This window comes from Parambassis ranga, chromosome 2 (assembly GCF_900634625.1).
Source record: "Parambassis ranga chromosome 2, fParRan2.1, whole genome shotgun sequence".
Taxonomy (NCBI): Eukaryota; Metazoa; Chordata; class Actinopteri; family Ambassidae; genus Parambassis; species Parambassis ranga.
Genome location: NC_041023.1, coordinates 5,774,380 through 5,801,347, shown reverse-complemented (window position 1 = coordinate 5,801,347; position 26,968 = coordinate 5,774,380). Strand labels below are relative to the sequence as shown.

The 26,968-nt window shown below is 43.8% G+C and overlaps 1 protein-coding gene across 2 annotated transcripts in view; it reads right to left on the bottom strand.

Moving 5' to 3' along the window:
• Positions 1–2,354: 2,354 nt before the first annotated feature.
• samd12 (sterile alpha motif domain containing 12) overlaps positions 2,355–26,968 on the bottom strand; it is an 80,428-nt gene continuing 55,814 nt past the window's right edge. For both annotated transcript variants that reach the window (XM_028400484.1, XM_028400483.1), the window contains exon 5: positions 2,355–6,438. In XM_028400484.1, the coding sequence (XP_028256285.1) occupies positions 6,407–6,438 (32 nt within the window). In that variant the 3' untranslated portion in view covers positions 2,355–6,406. The remainder of the gene's footprint in view (positions 6,439–26,968) is intronic.

Here is a 26,968-nt window from a genome sequence, read left to right as displayed (position 1 = left end):
GATAACCCTCACTGCTCAGTGTGATACAGTGTCAAGTACCAAGCAACACACACACACACTCAGAAATGCTGGCAAACATTCACGGTGTGTGGCCAGAGCCCCCCTATCTCAGAACCAGTGCTCATCCTGACACTCCGAGGGGGCTCAGTGTGTGCTCTGTCTAAGATGTTTAATTCATACCGCCGCCTGCTTGTGCTCGACATGAATGTGTGTGACGGAGGAAGAAGGGAATGCAAGGCTGAGGAGGATGCAGACGCACAAGAGAGGGAGGCTACATAAATAGAGAGAAAAGAGAGGGAGAATGCCAATGTATGATGATGAAGACGAGTCATGTAGGAGTATCCATGGCGACAAAGAAAACAAGGATATAGAAATAGACAACTGAGAAGTCATAAAATGAAAGAGGGAAGTGCAGCGATGAGAGAGCCTGATTTTCAGATGATGGCACGCATGCATGCACGCATTGAGTGATGGATTGAAGTAGAGCAGCAAAACTGAAAGAGGGACAGGACGAAAAGTGAGAAAACAGTGCACACACACACGAAGAAGGAAAAAAGTGGGCATCTTCTCATCCAGGCAGGCAGTGGGGGCCCATAGTGCTGAGGGTGTGTGCTGCAGGTCTCAGGAGAGGCAGGCAGGGGACTGAGCGCTAGTGATTTTCTGTCATATCTCTCTTTCTCTTCATCCCTCATGCCTGTTACCCCTCCTCCTCCTCCTCTTCCTCCTCCTCCCTCCCTTTTCATACCTCTCCAATGCAGCATGGCCTCTTCTTTAAACACAGCGTGTGTACCATCAATTTCAATTCAAAGATCAATTCAATCGCAGCACGTTGATATAATTAGTTTCTCAAAATTAAAGCAGGGCTTCTTGTCTCCCTCTCTCTGACAGGCCTGTGCTGTGTGCATACTGTACTCCAATGCAAGCACGATATAATACAAGGATATCATTAAGACACTAACTACAACTCCCAAGGTGCATTTTGACAAAAACATCCAATAAATAAAGTGAAGATTTTGTGTTTTTACCACTGAGAGAAGGAAACTTTGCACATGAGAGCTCATTTTAACCCTTTGTGGTCTGCAGTGTTTTAACTAGATGAGAAAGCGTGGAAATTAGTTACATCACTAAAACTCTATTCAGGAAATATAACTGCTTTTGCATCTATGCATGAAATACACACCATTCAGCCACAACATGATCATTATATGATGCACAGTGTGTGTGTGTGTTTTACCTGTAGCTACTGACGGAGAGCTGGACCTCAGGTCCTTTCGTTCCTGCAGACGTTTCATCGCCACACATTAATGCAACACTTGACACACATTAAAAATAGAGCAAAAGGCCTACAGGCAGACAGTAAATGTAAATTAACATTCATGCAAATGACTTTAAAGGATCACTTTGAATGTGAAGAATGCATTTTGAAATATTAATTACTAATAATTCTTCTGTGTTATTTGCAGCCAACTGCATATTGAAGAGAAATTAAATGAATACATTTCTATGTGTGCATCCTTGAAAATAGCCGCCTTAGTCTTAAGTATTTCACTAATGACTAAAACATAAAATATGCATAAAGAATCAAACAGGGATAATTCATCAAGGAGGCAAAATGGAGCTAATCAGAGCTGTGTGTACGTATAGTAACGCACTGATTGAGTACACAACAAAGTGTCCTGATGGCCAAACCAATCACAACTCAGTGTTCACTAGACCCCATTCTCACTGGGGAAATCAATCCAGCTAGAGCGGGATTCGGGCCGTATCTGGATATATCCGGATAGACCTAGAGCCACCTCTCAGAGGTGCCGGATTGGCTCAAATGCTGCTCAGGTTTGAACGCAATTGCGGCTAGCGACGTGATGGTTCCGGTTCATGGGGACAGTGTTAAACTACGACAGCTTTGCCCCGAGTTTTTATTTTCGACAGGACTACAAAGGAATAAACTAAACGCACAACTGAGCAGCTTGAACGGACTCTGTATATTACGAGGCGCCACCTAGCGGTTTGGAGGACTACAAACAAGCCGGATTAAGCACGGACACATGCTCAGGTCTTATCATATCCATCTTAAAGGCTATCCGGATTCAATCCCACTATAGCTGGATTGACTTTCTCCAGTCTGAACGGGGCCCTAAGACACCAAACGAAGCTCAGACTTCCTGAGTCCAGAGGCCTCCTGTGTGTCTGACCTGCAACAACATTACTCTGAGTGTAGACAACATTTTGGAGAGTTGCTGGCTGCAGATAAATAAACAGAGAACACATAAAACGTGAAGATTAATCTGTTTATTATATATATATATATATTTATACTCATCAAGATATCATCCATATTATCCATCATTAGGCACCTTATATGTAGACAGACTGGGAGAAGGGACTTTGTCTGCATGCCTGTTACAAAAGCACTCAACAGAACTGAAACATGCTGTCAACATGGCACAAAGGAAAATCCTGGATCTGTCCGTGTTGTGTTTAGACTGTGTCTGAGGTGTCGCTTACATGTCTACATACGCACAACTAATGTAAAACATGTCAGCGGCTGAGTCGTTAATAAGTGTGTGTACCGTTTATAGAGTCGCTGTGTGTGCGTGTGTGTTTGTATACACACAAAGTTTGAGTTTGTGCGTCGCATTTTACATGTGTGCCAGCAAGTTCTTGTGCAACAAACACTGTGTGAGGTTTGCACCAGTGTCGTCTTCTGTAACAGTGTATGGTGCGTCAGCGTCTACGAGTGTGCGCCGAACTTCCTACAAGGAACAAAGGAGACCAGAAGCTCAGCCAGTCCAGGCAAGTCCCCGGACAGCTTGGCACAGATGCCACACTTCAACCTGGTTATACCTGGATATCAGAGCCAGAGACACTGTGGAAAGTTTCCCTCATGATTCCTGTGGAGGAAAATCTATTCTCTCCCCGTGAGCAGGGAACACACACACACACACACACACACACACACACACACACACACTGGAGAGTATTGATACAGAATCAATATTTTACTGCATTCACCCTGGGTTATTATGGTGTGCCAGCCTGGAATATGGATCTCCAAACCACAATGCTGCATTTGTTATGCAGTCGAATGCCTGCCGGCTAATGTAGGTCCTGACCTGAAATTTTAAAATATTTGCAAAAATGAATTTGAGGGACACTTTAAAAAAAGAGGAGGCAATCTGTTAGGAATGCTTTGATAATCCTTTACAGCCACACTGATGTTCAAAATTGAATGTAAGCAAGATTTTCAGAGGGCTTACTGTGCAGGGCCATCATCAAAAAACATGATGAAACTCCATGCAAGTGATTCAAATACTGTAAGATCACACGCTTTGTGTTCTTCTCCCTGCAGAGTATGGGAATGCACGGACATCACTTTTGTCAGGTTGTGATAAATTGCAACTTTCAGTCCTTCTGACTTTATATGAACAAAGTTTCCTTCTTGCCAGGAGTTAGATCATTAGATCGACATCACTGTCATGGCTGATAAATATGATATATGGTCAAACACGCATAATCTGTTCAGGAACAGAACGTACAGGATCAGACCACAGCTCAAGGCTAGCTTGTGGTCCTTGTGGTGTGTATATTTTGGCACAGATACAAAATAAGCGTTTTGGTTTTTGTTTAATTTCGTCTGCAAATTTATGTTATTTCTCATTTGCTTGAGGATTATTTTCAGATTATGAAGGTGGATGGACATTAAAAGCTAATCCAAGAAGCTAATGGTCCGAGTGTACAGGATGCAATCTACGCCTAGCTCTTGCAACAAAAACTATGAGCATGTGTACATAAAACCAGGCGTGGTGCACGGACATTTTCCAATCTAAAAAAACCAGCGAGTGGAGAAATTCCAAACTTAACGGAAGCATCAGGTTTCCCCCACCCCCTCCCTCCCTCCTGTGGCCTTGATTGACGTGGACACGGCATCGCCATCCGACCGTGAAATAACCACTTGTGTTTCAGCCCCAACAATTCCATTCCTATGTGACTGTCAGCGTGCACACACACACACACACACACACACAGGCACACACACACTCCTAGAGGTTTTTGTAATCCTGGAGGACCAACTGTATGTCCAAAAGAACTGATCAATACTATTCAATCAGCTTGCAGATCTGTGTGCCGCATTAGGCTGCGGCTGCTATCCAAACAATGAATGGCTGGACATGGGGGGACCTGTCTACAAATGGAATCCCATTAAAACATTTGGGCTCTGAGGGGCTGACGCTGAACCCCCTCCTCCTCCTCCCTCTCTTCCCCCCTTCCAGCTGCAGTAGCTACTTTATGCACCTCTGATTGACAGCTCCCATCCAGGAAAGAAAAGATGTTGTTACCGTGACAACAGCTCATGCTACACCAGCTTCTGATAAATATCACTCCAGTACACTGAAATCAGCGGCTGATACTGAGAGGTCATTATACTGGCTACAGGTTTTTATAATGTATTTACACTCATAGACTCGTAGTGAAGGAGAACATGATGCTCCAGCTGTTTTCATTACAGTTACATGTGCTTGTAAGTGCAGTTACTTAATAATACTTAATATTATCAACAGTGAGTGGCCATTATTCACATTGACAGCAGAGATCTGTGACAGGAGACGGAGACACCTTCAGAATATGACTGACAGACAACACTTCCATGATGAGCTTCTGTGCACAGCACGTCTCCTCTCTACACTATTTTCAATATATCTCATCTAAAAATAGTTTCAAGCAGTGAGATGGAAAGCAGACGAAGCAATAAAGAGTTGGCGATACAGAGAGGAGGGAGGAGGAAATGAAAAAGGCTCTTCTTTTGTTATCTATGATGTCTTTTCTTCTTTTTTTCTCTCCTCATTAGAGGAAAGAATTCCAAGTCAAAACATCCCTTGGTTCACAGAGCCCTTTCGCTTTTTCGTTTTTTTTTTTTCTTCCTGCCATCCCTCCTCCTCTCCACCCCCTGCTTGGGTTGCCAAATTAGTTTACCTACAAGCACCGTGCTTTTAGGGACACCGAGGGAATTTCCTTCTCGCAGTTCATCCCTGTTGTTCTGCTTCATCTCCTTCAGATTGCTTTTCACAACAATGTCATTCATTTCAGGGAGCCAGCTTAACCGTTCCTAATGTGCAATGCCAGGTTGTGTCTTTATTCCCCGACTGTTGGCTGTTTTCACAGCCTGAGGTCCTCTCAGGTCTCACCTAAGAGAGCCGTATACACAAACACACAGATATATATGTGGGGAGGGTAAAAAGAGAGCGGGTGGTTTACAGGATCTGTGCACGAGAATGGAGCACGACAACACACGCGGGGTTGTGTTGTTAAATGTGTGTCTGCCCTCCTGCAGATGTCGGGTATACAGCAGTCTGGAGATAGAGATGAAGAGTGAGAACACATTAAAGTTAGAGTGTGGAACTTTTGTCTCCCCCTGTTGGCAGCCAGAGTAGCTGCACAAACACACGCACACATTGTTGGCACATAAATAATGGATTATTGTTGTGGAACTTTCCTGGAATCTGTTAATCGACATTTTCACAGTATTCAGCCATGTCTGAAGATTCAGGGGGCTGCATCTTATGAAAGCTGGTGACAAGGCAACAAGGCGCTCACATTTTGAAGGCTCAGAGAAATGTAATGTGGATCCTTCATGACCAAACATATCCTTCAACATTACCTATAATATACCAGACTGTCTAATTTTGCAACCTCAATGAGATCTACGCAGGCTACGCTCCGTCCTTTCAAAGTTAGCCTAAGTCACAGTTGTAATTTCTGTCTCAATGGCTACAGTGCCTAGCCTAGGAAAGATGATTAGTTCCACACTACAGCTTTAAAGTGCTTAGATGACGGGGCTAACATGCTAAGTGGACAGATGAGAGGTGGATGTAGGTGCCACTCTTTGCTTTAAGAGTTAAAATCCTTCAGAGCACACACATTCAATTATGTTCCAACCACAAGGCGATTGTGCATCTTTGTGTTTGAAACCGAGCTAACAGAGAGAGGAATTCTGGGTAGACAGCCTGGTTGAGGAGGGTTTGGTTGTCTGCGTTGATCTTCAGGGAGAGAGAAGTGTAGGAGTTATAGCGTGAGAGATCTGGTGGAGGATTGGCTGCAAAGGTCAGGAGTGACTGGAGATGGGACGTCTGTAATGGAAACTATTGGTCAGATTCCAGGAAGCTGTGAGGGATTGTTTGGATTGTGAGGAAAGTGCGAGTCACAACTCGTGGGAGACTTTCAGGAGTGGCTGAGAAGAAGGCATGGTGTCCTTTCCCTCTTTCTTTCTTTTTGTTCCCAGATCAGTCTTTGGAGAAGTCGAGGACGGAGAACGAAGGCGTAAAAGTTGTGATTGGTCCGGGAGGGTTGATGTTGGCATGGTGGCGTGGGTCTGTGTCCTTTTGTGACTGGGTTGTCCTGCTCCAACAAGCTATGGTGAAGATGGAGTGCACTCCAGAGAGGCTGCAGGGGAGGGAAGAAAAAAAGAGAGAGAAGATGGAAAATATGCACAAGAGAAAACACGTTCAGAAAAATCCGAAAAGCACACGACCATTACAGCAAAGCTGCAAACGGAGCAGGGTGACGTAGATGAGAGAGGAAATTAAGAAGTTGAGATCAAACAGGGAGAAGAAAAAAAAAACAGAAAGGGCCGAGATAACAAGCATGGGCACAGTGAGGCATAAAAATGGATCGGGGGGGAAGGGGGTGGAATTAGAAAAATAGAAGAGAGATAAGAGAGACAGGATAAAAGAGAGAGAGAGAGAGAGGGGTGGGGAGGCGGAGGAAGGAGGGAGAAGGGGTGTGAAAAGAGGAGACATAATTATAAAATGGCACGAGGAAATCAATGCAGCGGGCATCATTGTGCTTGCAGGCTACGTACAAAGAGAGGTAGAAAGCAGCAGTGTGTCCATCAAATGCATACACACCGGCACATGTCAGTGTCACACAGACACACACAGACACACACACCAGCACTTCAAATGCAGAGCGAAGACAAGGAGGATGAGTCAGGCAGATGAAGCGGAGAGAGACAAGTGACATTTAGAGCTCAGTCAGAGCATGTGATGACAAGGCACAAAGATACATGCCAGCCCAGCCTCTGACAACAGCTTGTGTGTGTCTGTGTGTGTGTGGATGCAACAGATTTGTGACTTTATACATTATTCTGTTCTACAGTGGGAGCTGAAACTGCCAACATGGAGCTGAGAAGTCATGTTAACGTTCAGAAACTTGGGGATAAAGTAAAACAAGTGCAGTCCTGACTTTAGAAGTGGAGGAGAAAGTATTCAGAGCCATAAAGTAAATGAAGCGTTACTTTTTATGAATGAATTCATTTAAATTCCATCTAGTACAATGTTTTATCATCAACCAGTGAGCCTAACCATAAAGGCGATCTCACTGAAACACACACAGCCTGTCATGTCTGCTGCCTGCACGTCATACGTATCGTCGGGGGCGGGACTTGTCCATGGTAGCCACCATGGTAGCAGTAGTGTTCCACGAATTTTATTGCCCAGTGCAACTGAGCGTGAAAAAGCACCTAAAGCAAATTTGTCACTGACCCCGGTCTCCTGAGTGAAAAGGATTTGAGATTTCTGTGGTGGCCATGTTTGCCATTTTTGACTAAGTCCCAGCCCCCATAAAATATACACACATTTTCCATGTGCACGGCTGGAATATTTCCTGCTATATCTGTCCCCTGGTGAGATAAGGTTAAACCCCGCCCCCCCTATCCAGGTCAGGTTTGAAGCTGAGCATCCTGGAAGACATGTTGCTGCTCTGATGGAGCTGCTTGAAGGAGCCAGACCACTCGCCTTACTTCATTTTGGCCATCCAGCCAAAACCACGTATTTACTTCACTTTATGAAGCTAAATCTAGCACCTTATTGTTCTGAATAGCAGCAACCACAGGACTACACTGATCCTTTATTTCTGCCTCACCACTCCCTCAGAATGTTGTTGCAGACAACAATGCTAACCAATGCTAACACACTTCAAATACAACCAAATTAAATTCAGTGTTATTAACAAACCCTCCAAAGCATCAAGCTATTTCTACTCAATAGCATGTAAACACCATGTCAGCCCACACTCACACACACACACTCACTCCTTGTTAACTGTATTAGCGCCAGGGCTTATCAGTGCAGTGGGACCACACACCACAAAAGGCTGAAATTCATTACAGACGTAGGAGGGCCTTGACAAGCTGTCAGCATGTTCCAAAGATTCTTCAAATCCTCCGACCCCTCCCCTCCCTGTGTCTTAGGAGGATGAGGAGAATACTCAGAGCTCAGCTATATGTTTCCTCACACACACACACACACACAGGAATGTCTCCCGGTCTACGTCTTAATTTCAATGATAGCTTACATTGTCACAGGCAGAAGCTAATGGCTACATTTACACAAAAACTTCTGCTCTGAATCTTAATTTCATGGATAGTTTACATTGACTGTCTCTCTCTCTACACACACACAAAGTTGCACACATTATTCTGAGAAAGCAACAAATGGAGAGCAGGCCCAGAGGTGCTATTGAGTGACAAACTGCATTTCCAATTTATGCGAGTGTCTTCTCATGCCTGCCACACACACACACACTAATATAAAGGATAGTTTGTTGTTACATCAGTAGAAAATTACAGCTGCCATGAAAGTGGGACAGAAACAATGATGTCCATGTGGCTCATCTGAACATATTTTCCTGTCTGGCTGAACTGTTGAATAGCAGTGCAAGAAACGACATGTGATCATCCTTCAGCCGGCGCTTATTCAGTCTTGAAGGACAGAAAAGGGCAAAGTACTCAGCAAAATCTTTTCTTTAACGTAATTACTATAATCTGCCAAACCTAAATTAAACAGACCAGCGAGTGAATGCCTCACTGACATGAGTGTGTGTGTGTATGTACTCCAGCATCTGTGACAGAAAATCACAATTACAGCATGTTTCTGTGGTGTGTGTGAATGAGAAGCTGAGAACAGTGGGTTTGTCTCCACTTATTAAACCAGCCAATTACAAAAGCCCACTCATCACATTTCCATCCCAAACAAAGGAGGAAGTGATCTATTATTAACTCTGTGATTCACAGGGACACTCAGCCTATATGTTCAAACACACACAAATCTGATTCGCTGCTTTCAAGAGACGTTTTTTTTTTCACCGTCTTCTTCTGCAGCTCTTTCGAATCAAAGAGCACCTAAACGCATCTGCAGCCTCTCTGCTGTGTCTCAATGTGAAAATATACACCAGGATGTAGCGACTGTGTCCGTCAAGCTTTGAAGTATCTGCTTTGTAGGCTGAATCCATGTGGTACCTGGCAGCAATTCCCTGATACTGGGAAACCCTAAGATGTGTTTTCAAAGAAAAAAAGCTGGCAGCAGTTAGATGTTTTATTCATCCACAAATACCATGAAATCCAACATGCTGCAAAATAATCTTTTCTGCTAAGCTCCAATTATGTATAAACATGATTAAACTGCCATTGCACTGTGTGATGTTTCATCTCAAAATCAGTCGTGCTTCTTTGCTCTCCATTAGGGGACGGCATTCTTCGAAAGAGACGGAGGTGTGTCCATTGTGTGTTGGCAGCACAACAGTCCATCTATACTCCAGTTTATTATTAAGAGAGGTGGAGGGAGAGTGGAGTTGAGGTGTAGCAGAGTCTCTGTGGGAGACTCTGACTGTCATGTTGGCAGCATCGCAGTCCACCTAAACTCCAAATACAGGCAAAGAGGTGGAGCTAAGGCTGACAACGCTGCTGATGATATGCACCTGCCTGCCGCCTTTAGCTATTACACTGTTTAAATTCTAAATAACATGTGTACCAGGCTGTAAATATTTTTACATTTTAACATGAAGGTCTATGAAGAGTCTAGCTCCCCCAGAGGCTGAGAGGGTGAACTGCAGGTTTATCTCTTAGCCGCAGAGGCTGCTGCTCGATCACCAAACAGCTGCTTCTGTTGTCTAGCAACCTAAAACTGATACAAACATGTAAAAGTTTACTCAGCTGGAGTCTGATTTATTCTCCTCTAACTGTCACCAGCAGGCAGCGACTCCACCCATCCACCAAAGGATCCACCCGGTGCATCTTTCCTCACCAAGCAACAAAAAAAAAAAGGATTTATCTGAATCACATGTTCTTACATTGTTCAGTAACCCGCTTTCTGAAATATGGTTGTAATAACCTCACAAATAGGCACACTTAAAGGAATAAGCTGCATTGTTTTCACAGAAAAATGCATCTTTATAGTGATTCACTGTACTGTCTGTTATTATTAGGAGATTCAACTGGTGAAAAAGAGGGGTCACCGAGTCCAGCCACCGTACAACACAGCTGCCACATGCTCAGATAATTGATTTAACTGCAAGCTGAGACAAGCTGCTGATACATGTGTGCATGTATGTAGGGACTTGTGCCTCTGTGCTGCTCAGATAAGGTTTTGAGAACCTTGTCTTCCAGCATGTGTTCAAAATAGGTCATCTTATTCTGTGACTCTGAGCGAGCAAGCACGCCTGCTTCTCTCCCTGCCCTGATTTCAACAACATAAACAACTGACGGGAAGTTTCCCCCTCTCCTTCTCTCCATCTTTAAAGCACAACTCTTCATAAGTGTAACCCAGTGAGGTTAAGTAAATAAGTCTATTTTATGCAGAGCAGGAGACAGAGGAGTGGTACTTTCTCAGAGTGCTTGTATTTTGGTATTCTAACTTGTGTCAAGTTGGATTTGTTTGCTACTGTGCCTTTTCCAGTGCCACCTGCCAACACAGTGACACACACTCACACATTTGCACACGCACACAGACCTCGCTCCTCCATGGTTCAGCTTCCTTTAGTTGCTCAGCAGGGGACTGTCAAACTGAGCTCAGTAGCATTTTCTTTACTGTGCTGCTCTATCATGCAGGATATCTCTGCTGACACAAAGCTGTCATGGCCTTCAGGGCTTAAAGATGGTGATGCAAAGAAGCAAAAAGTGGAACAGTAAAAACAGGCCTGTCACTTATTTCTGAACATGCACGCTGACATCCGCATGCATCTATATTTGTGAGCACGCGTATGTGTGGAAATGTTGTTGTGTAGATGATTCATGGCGGTAAACAGAGAGGCACAATCTCCTCGCTCTGCTGTGATGGGATTACTGGTGCAATTATGCACAGGCCGTTAGCAACATCTTTGGTGGTATAGCTGCTTTTAAAACACAACTGAAGAGTGAAGAGTATCTCCCTGATGACTACACAACGCTGAACAGTGATGAGATGAGATTTATTTTGATTGATTGATTTTCTTGCCTGAATGAAAAATAATAACTAGTGATCATACAGTTTCAAGTCTTTAGGCTAAGCTGAGCTAACAGGCTAACTAAAAATAGAGTATTCCCCAAGATAAGACCTCGATTGCTGGGTGTGCCATCACTGTTTGTACTTTGCCAACCACAGGATGCATTATAGGCTAAGTGCTGCACCGCTGAGGTTAAGCAGCAACGATGTGTTAAATTGATCGCTCTAAAAGTTTCCACTGTTGTACAACAGTTCTTGAAGCCGACTAGACCTAAAGACTACTGTAGATTGCAACAAAAACTGCCATTTATTGACAGATATGCCCCCATCAAATCATCAAATCAGTTGATTTTAGCAAGATGCCCAATGAGGAAAGAACAAAAACACTACAACTACCCTGGGCTCAGAGGTTTTTGCTGACACTGATAAATACCTGAGGAATGGGACACAGTCGAGAGGTTGGCTATGCCGTCATTAACCTTGTAAAACCTCAGCCTGTGCTGGTGATTAACGATACCCCATTATGTGCTATTAAACAGCAGCAGCAGCAGCAGCAGCAGAGGAGGGTCTCTCCTCTGTGTAGCACAAACAGCGCCATGCTGCTCAGGGAACTGCTCAGCTTCTTAAAGAAACTCTCCCCGGGCCTGACAACAATCTCCCAAAGGGGCCACGGTATAAAATAAAAATCAGGTCTGAGCATTATACATCAGCTAAAAAAGATTTGTTAGCAAGTCAGAGAATGACCCAGTCTGGCCCTAATATCCTCTGACTGGCTCCTCTTTGAGTGCCACTTACATGTTTCCCCTCCTTGTCTTGTTCAAAGGTCTGTTATTGTTTATTACAATGGAAGTCGGTGGAGTCCCCACAGAGGGCTCCGTGATAAGCAAAATACTCCGACGCTTTTACCATATGAAAGGCAGGGGGAGAGAAAAGAAAGAGGGAGAGAGAGAGAGACGGATGAAGTGCGAACAGACAGAGGTGCAGGGATGGGTGGAAATGTGGGGAGTGGAGGATGTGTGAGAGAGGGAACAGAGAGTGTGGCGGGCGAGCGGGGAAGATAAAGGCAGAGCTGTATTCCCTGATGTGGCTTCTGTGTGCTGGCTCTTTGCAGCTCCTGCTCTAAGGATTACTGCATTTACACTTCAGCTTAAAAATAGCCCCCGTGATAATTTATTTAGCTGGAGCACGCCATCCAGCATTGTGTTCCCAGAGAATAGTTTTTTTTCCTCTCTCTCTCTCTCTCTCTCTCTCTCTCTCCCATCGTCAGAGACTGGATGAGATTCTCCCCAGAATCTTTTGTTTCTCTCGATATATTTCAGCTGTGATGTTCTTTTAATCTTCCATTCCCTCAGAAACTCGCTGTCTGTCTGAACATCACAAACAAACACCAGCAGCCATGTTTACCTGCTCCGCTGGATGTCATCCCGTTATAATCTTGTTTGTGCTGCTGTGTGTGTAACGTGAACCTTTGACTCCGTTCAGTCAGTTATTTAACAAGTTGGTTAACTCTTGTCTCACACAAATTAAAAAAATATGTTACATTTAAACACTTTTAAAAAGAGTTTACACACTCATCACACACAAATACATAAAACAGAACAAAATTACAGATACAGCGGTGTCCAGTCGCACCCGGGGCGGCCTCATACAGGGGGTGGCAAAAAAATCGTCTTGCGGGGTTTATATATTATATTATCGATCATATCACTTTGTGGAGAATTGGCAAATTAGCACCCCCTGCAGCTGCAGGTGCCCCTGCTTGCTGAGAAGGTGCTGTGTGAGAAGGGGAGGGGGACGCGGGGGACAGCTCACCTCTGGGTCCCCCAAATGGAACAGACAGGGACAGGGAGTCTGCAAGGGATGTTTCACTCTGTCCTGATAGTGTGCGTCATTGCGTTTGTGTACAGTAGCGTGAATGATGGAAGGAGTGAGAGCTCTTACCGTTAATACACGATCATTAAACACGCTCAAAGGGGTTCCCGCCTGGGGAGGAATTCAATGTAGAACAGCCACTGGCAGTATCCATTATTTAGATGCGTTATACAGCTTGTGGTAATTACTCCCACTGCCAGCAGGGGGAGACAAAAAGTCAGTTCTGTAGCTTTAAAAAAAAACAAACAAGTTCCCTTTCAGCTCTTGAATTTTTATTGATCTTTCAAGTTTGCCATAATCAACTCAATTATTATCTGCTGCAGCTGCTAGTTGTTTTCTTTGTATCATTAATATCTTCTCGACTTTTTTTGTTCAAAACACACAAAAACAGAATTGAGCAATCAGTGTAATTACAGTGATTGACACTTTGGTGCGTGCACATTTTTATCCATTCATAATTTTTTACTTCATAATCTTAAACTGAACTCCTATGGATTTCCTCAGTGTATGTTCACCCTGCTCATTCTGACCGTGTTATCACAACTATATATGTGTGGTTACATGGAAAACTCTCCATGGAGTGTAACCAAAGCATCACACACGAGTGAAATTAGCGTTACCACAACACTCCTGATTGTAGGACAAGCTCCTCTACGCCAATGATACACTGCCCAAGTGAAGAAAGAGAGACTATTACCACAGCGCTCTCCAATCTGCCCTTGAGATACGCCACTTGAGTGTACTTTGAGCATACTTAAAAGAAATGATCCCCCTCAAATCGCTCAGCTGATACAGCGACCTATCTAGACTCCAACAGGGCATGTTCAAAGTCAACAGCACTTTAAACAGAAGATATAAGAGGCCTTCAAACAGCACAGACAAAAAGCCTTGGTTGCTGTTTTAGAGCGGGAAAAATGCTTCAGTAGCCGGGGTTAAAGGGGATCATCAGTCTCTGTGGCACGGCGAATCTCATTTCCCGCACAAATGTGATGACTCGACAACAGGGAGGACAGCTGTGATGTAGACGGAGGGATGTGGAGCTCACAATATGGAAACCAGTGTTTTCCACTCGGCGTTTTACTACAGAAACCCTGAAAGCTGTGTGTGACCTGACATCACACTGACAACTTATACCTCCCTCTGTCAGTGTGGTAATGAATTCTAATGTCTCTCTATCAGGTTACTGCGCCTCTGCCAACTGTGGGCAGCCATGCAGCCACAGTGAGAAGATGACACTGCATGTTTAGACGAAGAGAGGTGGGTCCAATTTACGCCCTCTGTCACCATCTAATCTCAAACTAAATGACTATATTTTGAAGTTTTAAAAGCTGGCTGCTTAGGCTGATGTTTTTACTTCACTTTAGGTTTCTAAGTGCTGTTTTAAATCCCTGTGGGAGGCGCCGACCGTCACCATGTTGGCAGCCTCACAGTCTGCCTAAACTCCAAATACAGACAAAGAAGTGGAGCTGAGGCTGGCAGGAAGTCATGCAAGCAAGAAGCTTGCCCTGTGAGGGAACCCACTTGTCATACAAAACCACCACACTCATATTTATGCATAATTGAATGCATAATAAAAACAAGTAAGTTATCAAAAAATGCAGCTGTCACTTAAAGAGAACTTATCAATAGAGACCAGAATCATTTTTAGAACCAGGCTGTCAACATGTCTGTTTCTGCTGTATTGTTGGTCATTTTAAAGGTAGGGTAGGAGATTTTGAAAACTCACTGAGAGTCAGCCAGATTTTTAAAGTAAACACACGCCCCTTACTCTTGGAGCTCATCCTGAAGCCACGCCTCCCAAACACATGGACGCGCATTACCTGAAGACGAGCTGCGGTCTGTGACTTCGGCCATCATGCACGTACCCCTCTGGTGTGCGCAGAGCAGGAAGAGAGTGACAACCAGCCAATACTCTGCACAGGGTCGCCCCGGAGGATTGGCTGATGTTTTTTGCATTTTATAGCTTCCACAGATGATTAATATTTTTTGCTTTAATGCGAAACTGTCTGACTAATGGGTTGCTATCGGATCGTAAAGAGAAGTGTAAAGAGTAATTTAACAAAAAGTGCATCAGAATGAAATCTCCTACCCTACCTTTAACATGGGACGCTGTGGGGATTGACTCTCTTTTGGAGCCCCTAGTGGCTGCAACATGAACTGCAACATCACGTCACGTCAGCCCCAGGGGGGTTCTGCTTTTTTACCAGCTAACATTATGCTAATAGTTGTAGCTTGCAGCAGATTCGACATTGAAAGAACAATAACAGCAAGAGAATTTTTTTTTTTATTATATACTTTAAAGTCTTTGAGGACAACAATGGGTGAACACGAGTGTTAGTGTGTCCTTCTGCAGCTCTAAAAATAGACAAAGCACTCTGGAGTGCTTAATCTCCAAAGGGACAGGTAGCTAACGGAGCCATTTCCAGCTGAAGCAGTGAACACACTTAACGACCACAGTAAGCAGAAAAGGTGCAAATCTGAGTTGCTTTGAAGCTCAGTGCTTCTTCTGCTGTTTAACCGTGTTTATTTAATGTAATTGCAGATTTATACAGCGGCAAGCATTGTGTCACTTTTATAAAACAATGAAATGACTCGCATGGAATTACTGCTGAGAAAAAAAAACACAAACCCAGACATTTTCTTTGTGTTTTCCTCAACTTCCATTTAATCTGACTCATCCGCAAACGCTCTGTCCCTGAAGGCACCATTGCCACTGATGGCATCATTATCCTCTTTCACACAGTGACAACTTAAAGAAACAGCTTTCAGCATCGAGGCGCTTTCTAAACGAAGTGCTACTGAAAGTATGTGTTCTCATCTCAATTTAGCCAGGATAAGAGATGCATTAAAGGAGTGATGAAGTTCCCACAATCCTCTTTGGGGAGATGCAATGTATATTCCATTGATGAATCTGGGTGGAAGGCCAATAAAGCCTTCCTCTCAGCGACATAACCAATCACCATGAAAGAAAATTTCATTTTCTCCTTTGCTGCAAACTTTTGGAGGCACTTTAATTCCCCTCGAGTGGCTCTGAGATTTCAAGTTTAAACTAATTTGCTTGTCTGGTAATTAAATAAGAAATCAATTCTACAAACAATTAGTTCTGCCGCATGCAGGCTCGTGGCATTTGTGAGTTTGTGTGTTTGTCGTGTGGGTGTGATGAGAGGGAAGCGGCTTTCTTAGACGCTGTTTTTCTTCCTCTTTGCTACACAACGCAGCATAACACACAGAGCGATTCCTCACACAAAACCGGATCAAAACAGAAACACTATTTATTGATTATGCATATGAATTAAGAGCAGTCAGTATCCTGCTGCTGCTCAAACACGATCTACAAGCACCGGAATCTGCAGCGTCATCAAGCAGACACCCCCTGAGTCACTCCGCCTGTTAAATATTCAGGAAACTTCCCCTAATAAGACTCATAGGATGGAAAATCTCCAATATGTGTGCGCCTAGAAGTGCTCTTACCTTAGACACACTCTCATCACTCTGTGTGATGTTTTTGTGCTGCAACGTACATTTTCTAAAACCTACTCCTCCTTCATTCGCCTTATCTTGCCTCTACTTTGGCACCTCCATAGATTTCCCACAAAGCATTTGAACAACCACCCCCCGAGACAGGTATATACTTGTTGCATTCAATTTGTATGGGAGAAAAATACAGATAGCAACACCATGGCAACGGCAATGTAGTGTGTAACTATAGGGCTAACTTCCTATGTGTGGCTGCACATGCGGGACATGTTTTCTGGTATTGGTGGGGAAATTAGCATCAGCAAAAAAAATGCTGATTCGACAAAACATAAAGCATTAACTGGACTAATCAATATTCCCAAATGAGGCACAAAAAGCAGACGCACACTTCACATTTCTGTGCCAAAGTGAGAGTAGAGTGACTGAATGGAGCTTGAGCAGCAGAGCTGATATGAACCTCTCCTCGATGTTTAATTTTGGGAAAATCTGTCCAAAAACAACCTCACAAATCTGCTTTCTGACGCTCTCTGTGAGCCTTCATGTGCTGACACTGAAAATCTTCCCAGCAGTCCCTCATACACCCTGGCTGCTTCCAAGTAATCCACCTGAAGTCATTGTGTATTCTGCGCGAGGCGCCCGGCCCTGCTGACTCGCTAGCATTAAACGTGTATTTACCAGCTGGGGGTCTGAATACATGACGAAGCTCCTGGATTCCCAGCGGGGCCGTACCTGCCACAGCTACACCACATCGTCCTTGAGCTAGACACCTTAACCTTAGCACAGCACACAGCGTCGAGCACGCAGCGCATCAAGTCGGCTGTGTGTAAACGGATATAATGTTAATGTCAGGGTAGTGTGGGTCCCAGTGGATGCTGAGGGGGCATCTGCAGGCAATGGAGGAGCCATATGATGAATATTAATCATCATATGTGCTGCAGATCTGTGAAGAGGCTGTAGTGTAGTAATACCTTAGGGGCCTCCACTATATACATCCATTTGCTATTAATATTGGGCTGCACCGAGGCGCTGTCTCCCTGCATGCCCTGCAGTCAGAGCATCATGGTTTACAGCTCTGGATGTGTATGTGTGCACATTCCTGCCATGCGACAGGCTAGTGCTGCTCTCTGGTGTGTGTGTCTTTTCACCACACACTCGCCTCCCCGATAACACACTACCTGTAGGTTTATAATACGTCTGGGTCAACAGACATTGAGAACACAGAGGGAGGTTAATGTGAAGCAGATAGTGTATCTGCCTCACTGCTGGCGAGCGTCAGCGTTGTTTGCCAGATGCATTAGACACAGTTGTTGAACAAGGCTAGCTGAACTGCACCCATTCTGGTGCTGCTTCAAGACGCACGGCACACTCTGGAGATGTGATCTGTGCAGATTGCCCAATACTTGAATCCTCGATATATAGAGAGAGAGGCGTTTATAATCAAGTACACTTGATTTCCATTAAGAGGAGCAGTTACTAGTGAATCCTACACTATCATTCTGTCCCTCTCCTCTGCTTTTAAAAGGCATGGAGCCAAAGGAAAAAAGAGTTCAGGATCCGGGATTTAGGCCAAACTTTGTGCTAAGCTAATTAGCAGTGATAGCACCAACATATCAAAGGATTTAGAGCAATTAGAGTCAAGACAATATTGAAATAAAGACAGTTGTTCAAAATGGAAAAATGCTATTTTTGCTCTGCACTACAGAGCCAAACAAGACAGATCTGACCTCCATCTTAAGAAGATAACTGCAGCCGCATGGGGGATTCTACAGTGAATGTGATGTTTTTTTCGTTGTTGAAATAAAAATGGTCTCTTTGGGAAGCGAGAGTGAAGAGAGGGAACATTTGCACAAATGATGACTAATCCCCGGAGCCTCGTTCGCACACGCCCCGCAAATAAACGTGTCACCTGTTTTCACCGCCTACTTGACACTGAGTAATCACACAGTGAGAGACATCTGCCATGTTACTGGATGGCAGCGTTGCGTCCCATATCCGTCCCCAGCCTATTGGAAAAGGGAGGATGCCACAGGAAGTGGCTGTGTGATAAGGGACTGACCTCCTTAACACGCACAGGGAGCATCAGATGCTGCAGAAGGTAATTCAGATACTGATGTCTCAGATATCAATGATCCATTTTTCCTCATTTCATCGCATTAAAAAGAGGAAGAGCGAGCAACGTCGCCCGAGGAGGAGTATTCCTCGTCTTGGCTGTGATTGTTATTGTAGTAAAATGTGAGGTATAACCCCTCTCAGCTACGCAGAGGAACACCTGCTATGGGCACAAATTGTACTGAACTGTTGAACTGTTTGAGGAGGAAGAGGAGGAGGAAGACAAACAACATCAGGACAAAGAAAAGTGTTGCAGATGGAAGCAAAGGAGGAAGGAAGTGTGGCTGGAACAAAGTATTAAAGGGAGTGTGGCAAAGTAGGAGGCATACAAAGCATTAAAACAAGAGAGCACGCTCAGGGTAACTTCTGAAAATTAGCTCATCTAACGTGTGTGCCAGATGGTTGGGGTAAAATGAAACAGCAAAAAGTACAGACAATCAAAGAGAAGTGTCTCCGAGTCTACCCGGCGCATGTTTCTGTGTCTTGTTGCTCCAGTCAAGAACACTGTGTAAAACAAACAGAGAACAATTTACAAGTGCTGTTTGACCTGAGCTCGCAGGAGAGTAAGAAATATCAAGTGGATCCGATGAAATTCAGCTACACTGGATGTGAGTCACTGCTCTAATGAAGGGCTATTACATATCCTTCTGTTAACAAGCCTGGCTTTTCTGCTTCTCTAAGTGTAAGGGTGAGTCTGAGAAAAGCTGACTGAAGTGCTGTTTTTTTTTTCTCTCTTCCTCGAGCACTCGCGCTCTGTAATCGCTCCCTCTACAAGAAATGAGATGATTTCAGAAAACCTGAGGACATTTAATTGCTAACCTGAGAGAGAGATAACTAGATTTCAGCATCCTGGAGGACGAATCTGTGTGACAGGTGACAGAAAAATGGGTTATTTTATTAAGTACCAGTGAAGTATGATATATTTGTACTACATCAAATATAAGCTAGCATCTGGCTGATACTTATTGCAAGATTTTTAAGTTAATTTTTTACATCCCTCCATTTGTTTTTGTTTCTTTTTTTTACCAGAGCTGATGCAGAACAGTGGGCATTGCTTATAGAACCAGGCCTCCCTAGATTCCTATTTTACCTAAATACACTCAAACAAACAGCACTCCAGAAACTGCAGTTCCTTGAATGGCCACTTGAGGCTGGCTGCCAGAGTGAGTCATGGTAACTCTCCTAAAACGGAGCTGTCGCTGGGCGACAGAAATGGACATGCGCTGTTTGTTTGAAAAAATTTCAACTGATCTTCCGATCACTATTACATTCATTACGGTAATGACCACATTGCGTGTGTGCCAGGGGCGGGAGTTTTGTAAAGCGTAGGAGAGTTGATGTAAAATAGTTTGAGTTTAATTTGTGTAATCTCTTGTTGTCTTGTCTCGTCTTGTTGCTGCACATTTATAGTTGTTTATGAAGAGAAATTTGATGAAAATTCAAATCCGTTTTTTTACTTTTCTTGTTATTACACACTGTTCTGAGCATTTTTAACAAATATGTGCCAGCTTTTGAAAGTTATATTTCATCTGTCAAGAAAAACAGATAAAATAATTAATATAAAGAACATTTTCTGACAGAATCATTAAAAAAAGATGTTATAATTATAGTAGTGAAAGGGTTAACTTTGCAGCAGAAACCTTCAGACCTCAGATGTTTTATTATGCCTTCGCCTTATCCATCATTCAGAGCGTTCTTCTCGAGCCGAGCATATATATTGAGCTTACGCACTGTGCATATGTTAGCAACGGTTTGCCTATTTATACGTCCAGCAGACACACACACACACACGCCGCAGCATTAGCATTCATTTAGAGCTGTGTTTCTGGCCAAATGTAACTCAAGCATTCACTCTACTTTTAGCCCTGTTTTTCCAGCAATCTCCAAGGAACTCTTTAGCCGCTAAGTGCTGCACGATGTTTGTCTGCTGCACGGCTGCTGAAGCAAGAATAAGTAAGACTCTGCCCAAAAACGGTGCTGCAAGTGTGTTTTTAAACTACTCTAATAAACACATTTATAATACAACACAAAGCAAATGTATGCTGCTGCCTCAAAAAAATTCTATTAGGGGGAAGGAAGTGAGGCAACAGATTGAATTAACCTGAGAACTTTAATTGTGTGTTGTGGAATTGAGATTTAATTGAAAAAGCATAAACAGAAAATCTAATTTGAATATTATTAGGTGCTTAAATGCTGTGGTGGAATATAATTATACCTCGTATACCTCATTTGCATTGGTAATTACCAGGAATTTCTGCATATGGGCCTTATGCTTATGTTCTGTATATCACAATGCAAAAGGTGCTCTAACTAAAGGGTGTTTTCAAAACTTGTTCCATCAATAGTTCCGTCACGGCGGCGTGGATCTAGACAACCTGAGTGTCTAAACTCATGCAGCCCTGTGTGTGTTTATACAAGTTTGTATGTTTTAGTTAATTAGCTCTTCAGTGCGCCATGAGCTAGTGTCTCGAAGGCAGCAAGCTAACAATTTATGCTCGAATGCCTCTTAAAATGAATCATCCGTCTCACTGTGAGAGCGCAAGAGGCACTTAAGAAAAAATCTACTTGACCTGCTGGAAGTAAAGACAACTGCGCGTCATTAAACGTAAGGATTTCATTCTTCATTACCGCTGGAGGAGAAAATGAGTTTGTCTTCATGGATCAGCGGCAGTGAGGCGAGCAGGTATCACCCTCACACCTCACCCTGACGACCAAACAAGCAGAAATCAAATCAAATAACACCCTGATCCCACACAGCAGCAGGGCCGCCGCTCTCAGACTAACCCTGATCCAGCCGGTTAGTCAGTCAGAGGGAGCAAATAAGCATGGCAGCCCTCACGTCTCTATCTCTAAGGCTGTGTGTGATTGATGGCTGAATGCGGGCCTTAATTTGTAGGAGGTGAAAAGATGGGAGCTACAATGCCTGACAACGCAGCAACAATGGAAGAGGAGATATAGATGGAAGACGGGTGGAAAATGGAGATGTGCAGATCTATTGTTAACTCTCTGCAGAGATGGGCTGACATTTTGTAGCACGGTGGAACACTGGCGTGGGCTTAAATACTGCACAGCGTATACTACACTCAGTGGCAGTGTTCCAATGCAAAGTTACACATTTGTTACATTTTTCATCCAGACAGGAGATAAAATAAGTAAATAAATAAATAAATATAGCTCTCTATTAGGGGTGACCCAAATGCTTGTTGCTATGGCAATCAATGCTACAATCTGCATCTGAATGCTTCCCTTTATTGCCTGGTTGGCTTCAGTTAGAGACTAAATTAGTAGCTGCCCTATGAAAATGTCACGGTGGTGGACGTATGCTTCAGGCCACGGTCATGTTGGAGGAGAAAAACAACGACCAGGACTGCTCAGGTTTTCTTTGGAGATATTTAGATATTTAGTCTTTTTTGTTAAGATTCCTTCCACCCTGACAAGACCCAAAGTTCTAGATGCACAGAAGCATCCCCACAGCATTGTACTGCCACCACTGTGCGACTGTGGGAGCTGTGTTCTTAGACTCCTTTATTTATCCAAAACAAAGGAAACATTTCTGTCACCTAAGACCTCCAGTTTTGTTTCATCTCATGTGTAATCTTTCTGGGACACGTTTTCTTTTCCTGAACCTTCCTGCCCTGTTCACCTAATTCGTCACCCCCTTTCTTCCTATTGAGGTCGTTCCCACTCTTATGAATGATGTTCCAGAGGCCCTCAGACTCACGCTTGTACTGAGAAGGGATTATGCATGCTTCCAGACTGAAGTGTGTAAATGTGGGAGGGTTGAATGTGCTACATGTTCTCTTTACCTTTGGCCAAAAACATAGCAATCGGCCCTCACATACTTGTTTTCAAGGTGTTTTCTCTGCCTTGGATGAAACAAGTGTCAGCTCAGAGAGGTAAAGGTTTTAAACTAAAAGACAGAAATGGACTCGTCAGAGGGGACTTCTGTTTTGTCATCTTTTCCCCCAACCTTCCTTCTGTCTCAAATTCTGTTTACTTTTTATTTTTAAATTGCCTCTCTTATCCACCAGCTCGTGTTTTTACCCACATCCCAGCTGCTGTTTTGTGTCTTTTTTTCCCTCTTTCTCACTTCACGACTCCTCCTCAAGTTTCCACTCTCCTTCTCCTCAGTGTATGTTTAATAGGAATTATTGTCACTTGAAGATCCTCATCAAGGTGTGAATCTGTTCACAAGATCATTTACAGCGTACTTGTCATAACACCACGGATGAATCGGCTGTGATTATTGACACAAACTCGTGCATTTGTGTGTTTGTGTGTGTGCAGACAAGCCCCATCTTTAACACATGCACAATCAATTGCTTCAACCCAACAATTACAGAAGCAGAGACTTGAGGCAATTTGAAAGCAGCCACAATAAACCAAGGTGTTTACATCATCAAAATGCCAATGCACTCGCCAGAGAAAGTACGAGGGGAAATTAGCGCCGTTCTTCACGTGTCAAGATTAAACAGCACCGGCTTGAGTAAATGCTGCCTTTTCATGTGATACTGATGAAGCTCTTACTTAGGGCATGTGATCCTGTGTAAACAAGTGAAGTGGCTAGAGGAAAAATAATCAGTGGGGGTTCTTGTTTTACATGCAGCTCAGCAGAGAGAATGGAGAGAAGAGCAACGCAGCAACTTCTCTGTGCAGCAGCATGGAAAAGTAGAACAGACAGAGCTCCGATCATTGTATGTTTTCTATGTAAGCACATTTCTGCAGGTTCATGGGGGCAGGGACTTGTCTGGATGGGAGCCAAAAACAGCGACGACTTGTAAAATGTGTTCAATGTATGAATTTGTGTGTTTTAGGAAGATGAAAAGCTGCCAGGTTGCATACACCTCCACCATCCCTATCCTACACCTTTACTTGGACTATTGCAGTCGTCTAAGTCCCATGTTCGGATGATGCCGGGCTATAGGATCATATGTTCCATCATCATATCCATCCATCATCCATTAACCTACAGCTAACTACGGGTAAGCGGCAGGGTACACCCTGGACAACCCTAAGACCCCGTTCATACTGAGGAAATCAATCCAGCCAGAGCGGGATTCGGGCCGTATCTGGATATATCTGGATAGTTTTTTCTAAGTCTGAACAACGCAAATCCGGATAGATCTCGATCCCCCTCTCGGAGGCCGGTTTGGCCTAAATGTAGGTCAGGTCTGAAAGCAAATCCAGCTAGCGAATTCCACTAGCGACATGATAATGACATGACAATGTCTGGGTCGCGAAAAAAAGCCGTATGTTTGAACACTGCGAATCCTGCTATATCCAGCTTGATTTCAATCTCATGGAGGTGGATCTAGCCGGATTGGCTTAAATGTGGCTCAGATCTGAACGCAAATGCAGATAGCGAATCCAGCTAGCGATGTGATACTTCCGGTTAGCGATGTGCCACTTCCGGTTCACAGGGAGCGACACGGGACAAAATAAACGCACGACGCATGCGCACACACGGTCATACCACGGCCTGAACAGACTCTGTATATTACGAGGCCCCACCTAGTGGTTTGGAGGACCGCAAACAAGCCGGATTAAGCCGGATTGAGTGCGGACACGCTTGTGTGATAGCCAGATTTGAAAATAGGTCTGAACGTATCCAGCTTAAAGACTATCTAGATACAATCCAACTCTAGCTGGAATGACTTTCTCCAGTGTGAATGGGGCCTACGTCAGCTTTGCCCTGAGTTTATTTTCGACAGGGCTACAAAGGAATAAACTGCTTTTTGAACTGGAAAAAAAAAACAAAAGAACGAGTGACACAGGATAAAAAAAGGCATATGCACACATGGTCCTACCGTGGCCTGAACGGACTCTGTATATTACGAGGCACCACCTAGCAGTTTGGAGGACAACAAACAAGCCGGATTAAGCCGGATTGAGGGAGGACACGTGTGCGATAGCCAGATTTGAAAATAGGTCTGAACGTATCCAGCTTAAAGGCTATCCAATCTCTAGCTGGATTGACTTTCTATAACTCTGCCGCCCCATAATCATATACATAACATAATGTTGTATGAAAAATACATCTATACATATATTCCGTCAGCATAAATGTAGCCATGTGCCTTGTCTGGCAGATGTATTATCGAACAAATGTGGCGTTTTTTCTGTAAGGGTGGGTTGGTTCAAGACGTTTTTCACTTCCTGAAAAAGCTCTAAAAGTGACCTAAAACCACAATGGGAAAGGTGTGTTTGTCAATGACATTATTACCTCCAGTGAATCCTACCAAAAGCTGACGATGACATTCCCTTTAAACAAACCTGGGTCAAAACCCAACCCACTGAGACCTATTCCACTTCTGCTGTAAACATTTAGATTTGACCTCAGGAGGGAACCAGACGCAGTGCTGCTGTCACGCAAGAATCATACCAGCTCTCAGCCTAAGTACATTTATTCCCCAGGAGGGGGTGAGCTGGTGATGTCACATGACAGTGAAATTTTGTGCACTCTCTGAGGAATAAGCCTGTAAAAATGAGATGCCACAATGATTAATAACCCTAAAAATACATGCACACACAGTCGACTTCAGGTGGCAACAATACGGATGCTGTGAGGCGAACAATGACAAAGTTTAGCAATTTCACTTCCTGGGATGCAGTCATGCACAGCGTGGGGTAGCCATTTTCTACAGAAGTAATTTTCAGAAAAGGCATATATACTGTAGGTATTCCTAGAGTCCCACTAATCAAGTAGAGGCTCCTATAAAACACACACAGCTGCATTAGGAGGCCGTTCATAAATGTGCACTCGGTGTTTGTGTGCTACCTGCCTGACTTCTTCACTATTTTTCATCAGGCTGTGTGCTGTCAAGCCGTGTTGTATATAGTGTGGAACCATTCCATCAGTCTCAGGGAATAGAGTGTGCAGCATGGCCGCCACTCCACTCCCAGAAGCCAGTTCACTTTAATTGAAGCTCCAGTGAAACACAAGGCTGGGCAGTACAGTAGCTCACACAACAGTGTTATCTGCAGCATCTCTGTCTGCCATGGAAATGGAATTAGACTGACAGTCAGTGGCCTGCAGAGCTGCACACTGTGACAAACCCAGATACACACACACACACACACACACACACACTGTTAAAAAAACTCTGGCTGTTCCAAGCAAATAAATACACACACAAAAAGACAGTGTGCTGGAGTGGCTGCGGCTCTCCATCAACCGAGAAATCTCATATTGGTGGGCTCTGTATTAATCTGGAGTTGGAGAAAAAGACAGAGAGAGCACAGAGGAGGAGGCGATGGAAAACAGGAGGATCAATTGAAGCTGGGTGAGTGATGGGAATGAGACAGGAGAGAGGGGACGAGGAGAGGAGAAGGCGAGTGTGTGGATGGAAAATTAATAGTTATACTTTTCTGCTATACTTTCTGCTAATTTGCTAAAAATGCATACACATAATGAATTCTTAGTGTAAACAGCATTCTCCAAGGAAGAAGCTACAGTCCTGAACAGTGAGATATGTTTAATTTACTCTTATTTTATTCTTTTAGACTGTTTAATCAATGAATCAAACAGGAAGTTATTATTACACATTTAAAACCACTGATTTCATTAACTATCCTTGTTTTTGGAGCAGTGCCGTTCATCTTTATCAACAATATCTGCCTGTTTCTGAGGCGTAGGCAGTTTTTGGCTCTCCAGCTCTGGTTGATTTGCAATGCCTTTTGATTTCCCACTAAATCCAAATGCAACACAAAGAAGCATTGAATTATCAATTATTAATCAGCCTCCAAACCCTCTGGCATTTCCCTTGTTCCACACCATGATCTGAGCTTCTGCAAGCCAAGGTCACATGGCACCATCCAAGCAGTGGTAACATTTCCAGAACATACTTCATCATCATCCTCCGCTCCCCTCAGTTTGAGATTTCACACGGTTTGTTAATGCACTCCCACCATTAAAAGTCTGCATAATGAGCAGCAGGGCGCTGTTTAGAATGCAGTAAACACCTGCTCGGCCCAAATCATATTTCACTCTCTCATCGTCAGCATCTTTTCTCAGTGGATGATGTGGGAGCTGCGGTGGTGTAGAGGACAGGAGGAGCAAGAGGGGCTATCTGTATTCTGCTAATCCTCCAGTACAGTGCTGCAGAGGCTAATGGGGGTTAACAGGACTTTCACTTAAACACACGCTGAGCTCCCTGCTCTCAGAGAGGTTCTTCTGGGCCAGAGGAAGGTGCACCTCCAGATACAAACCCCTGCAATGACCTGCTCACCTGTGAGCTCCTCAGCCCTCTGATGGGGTT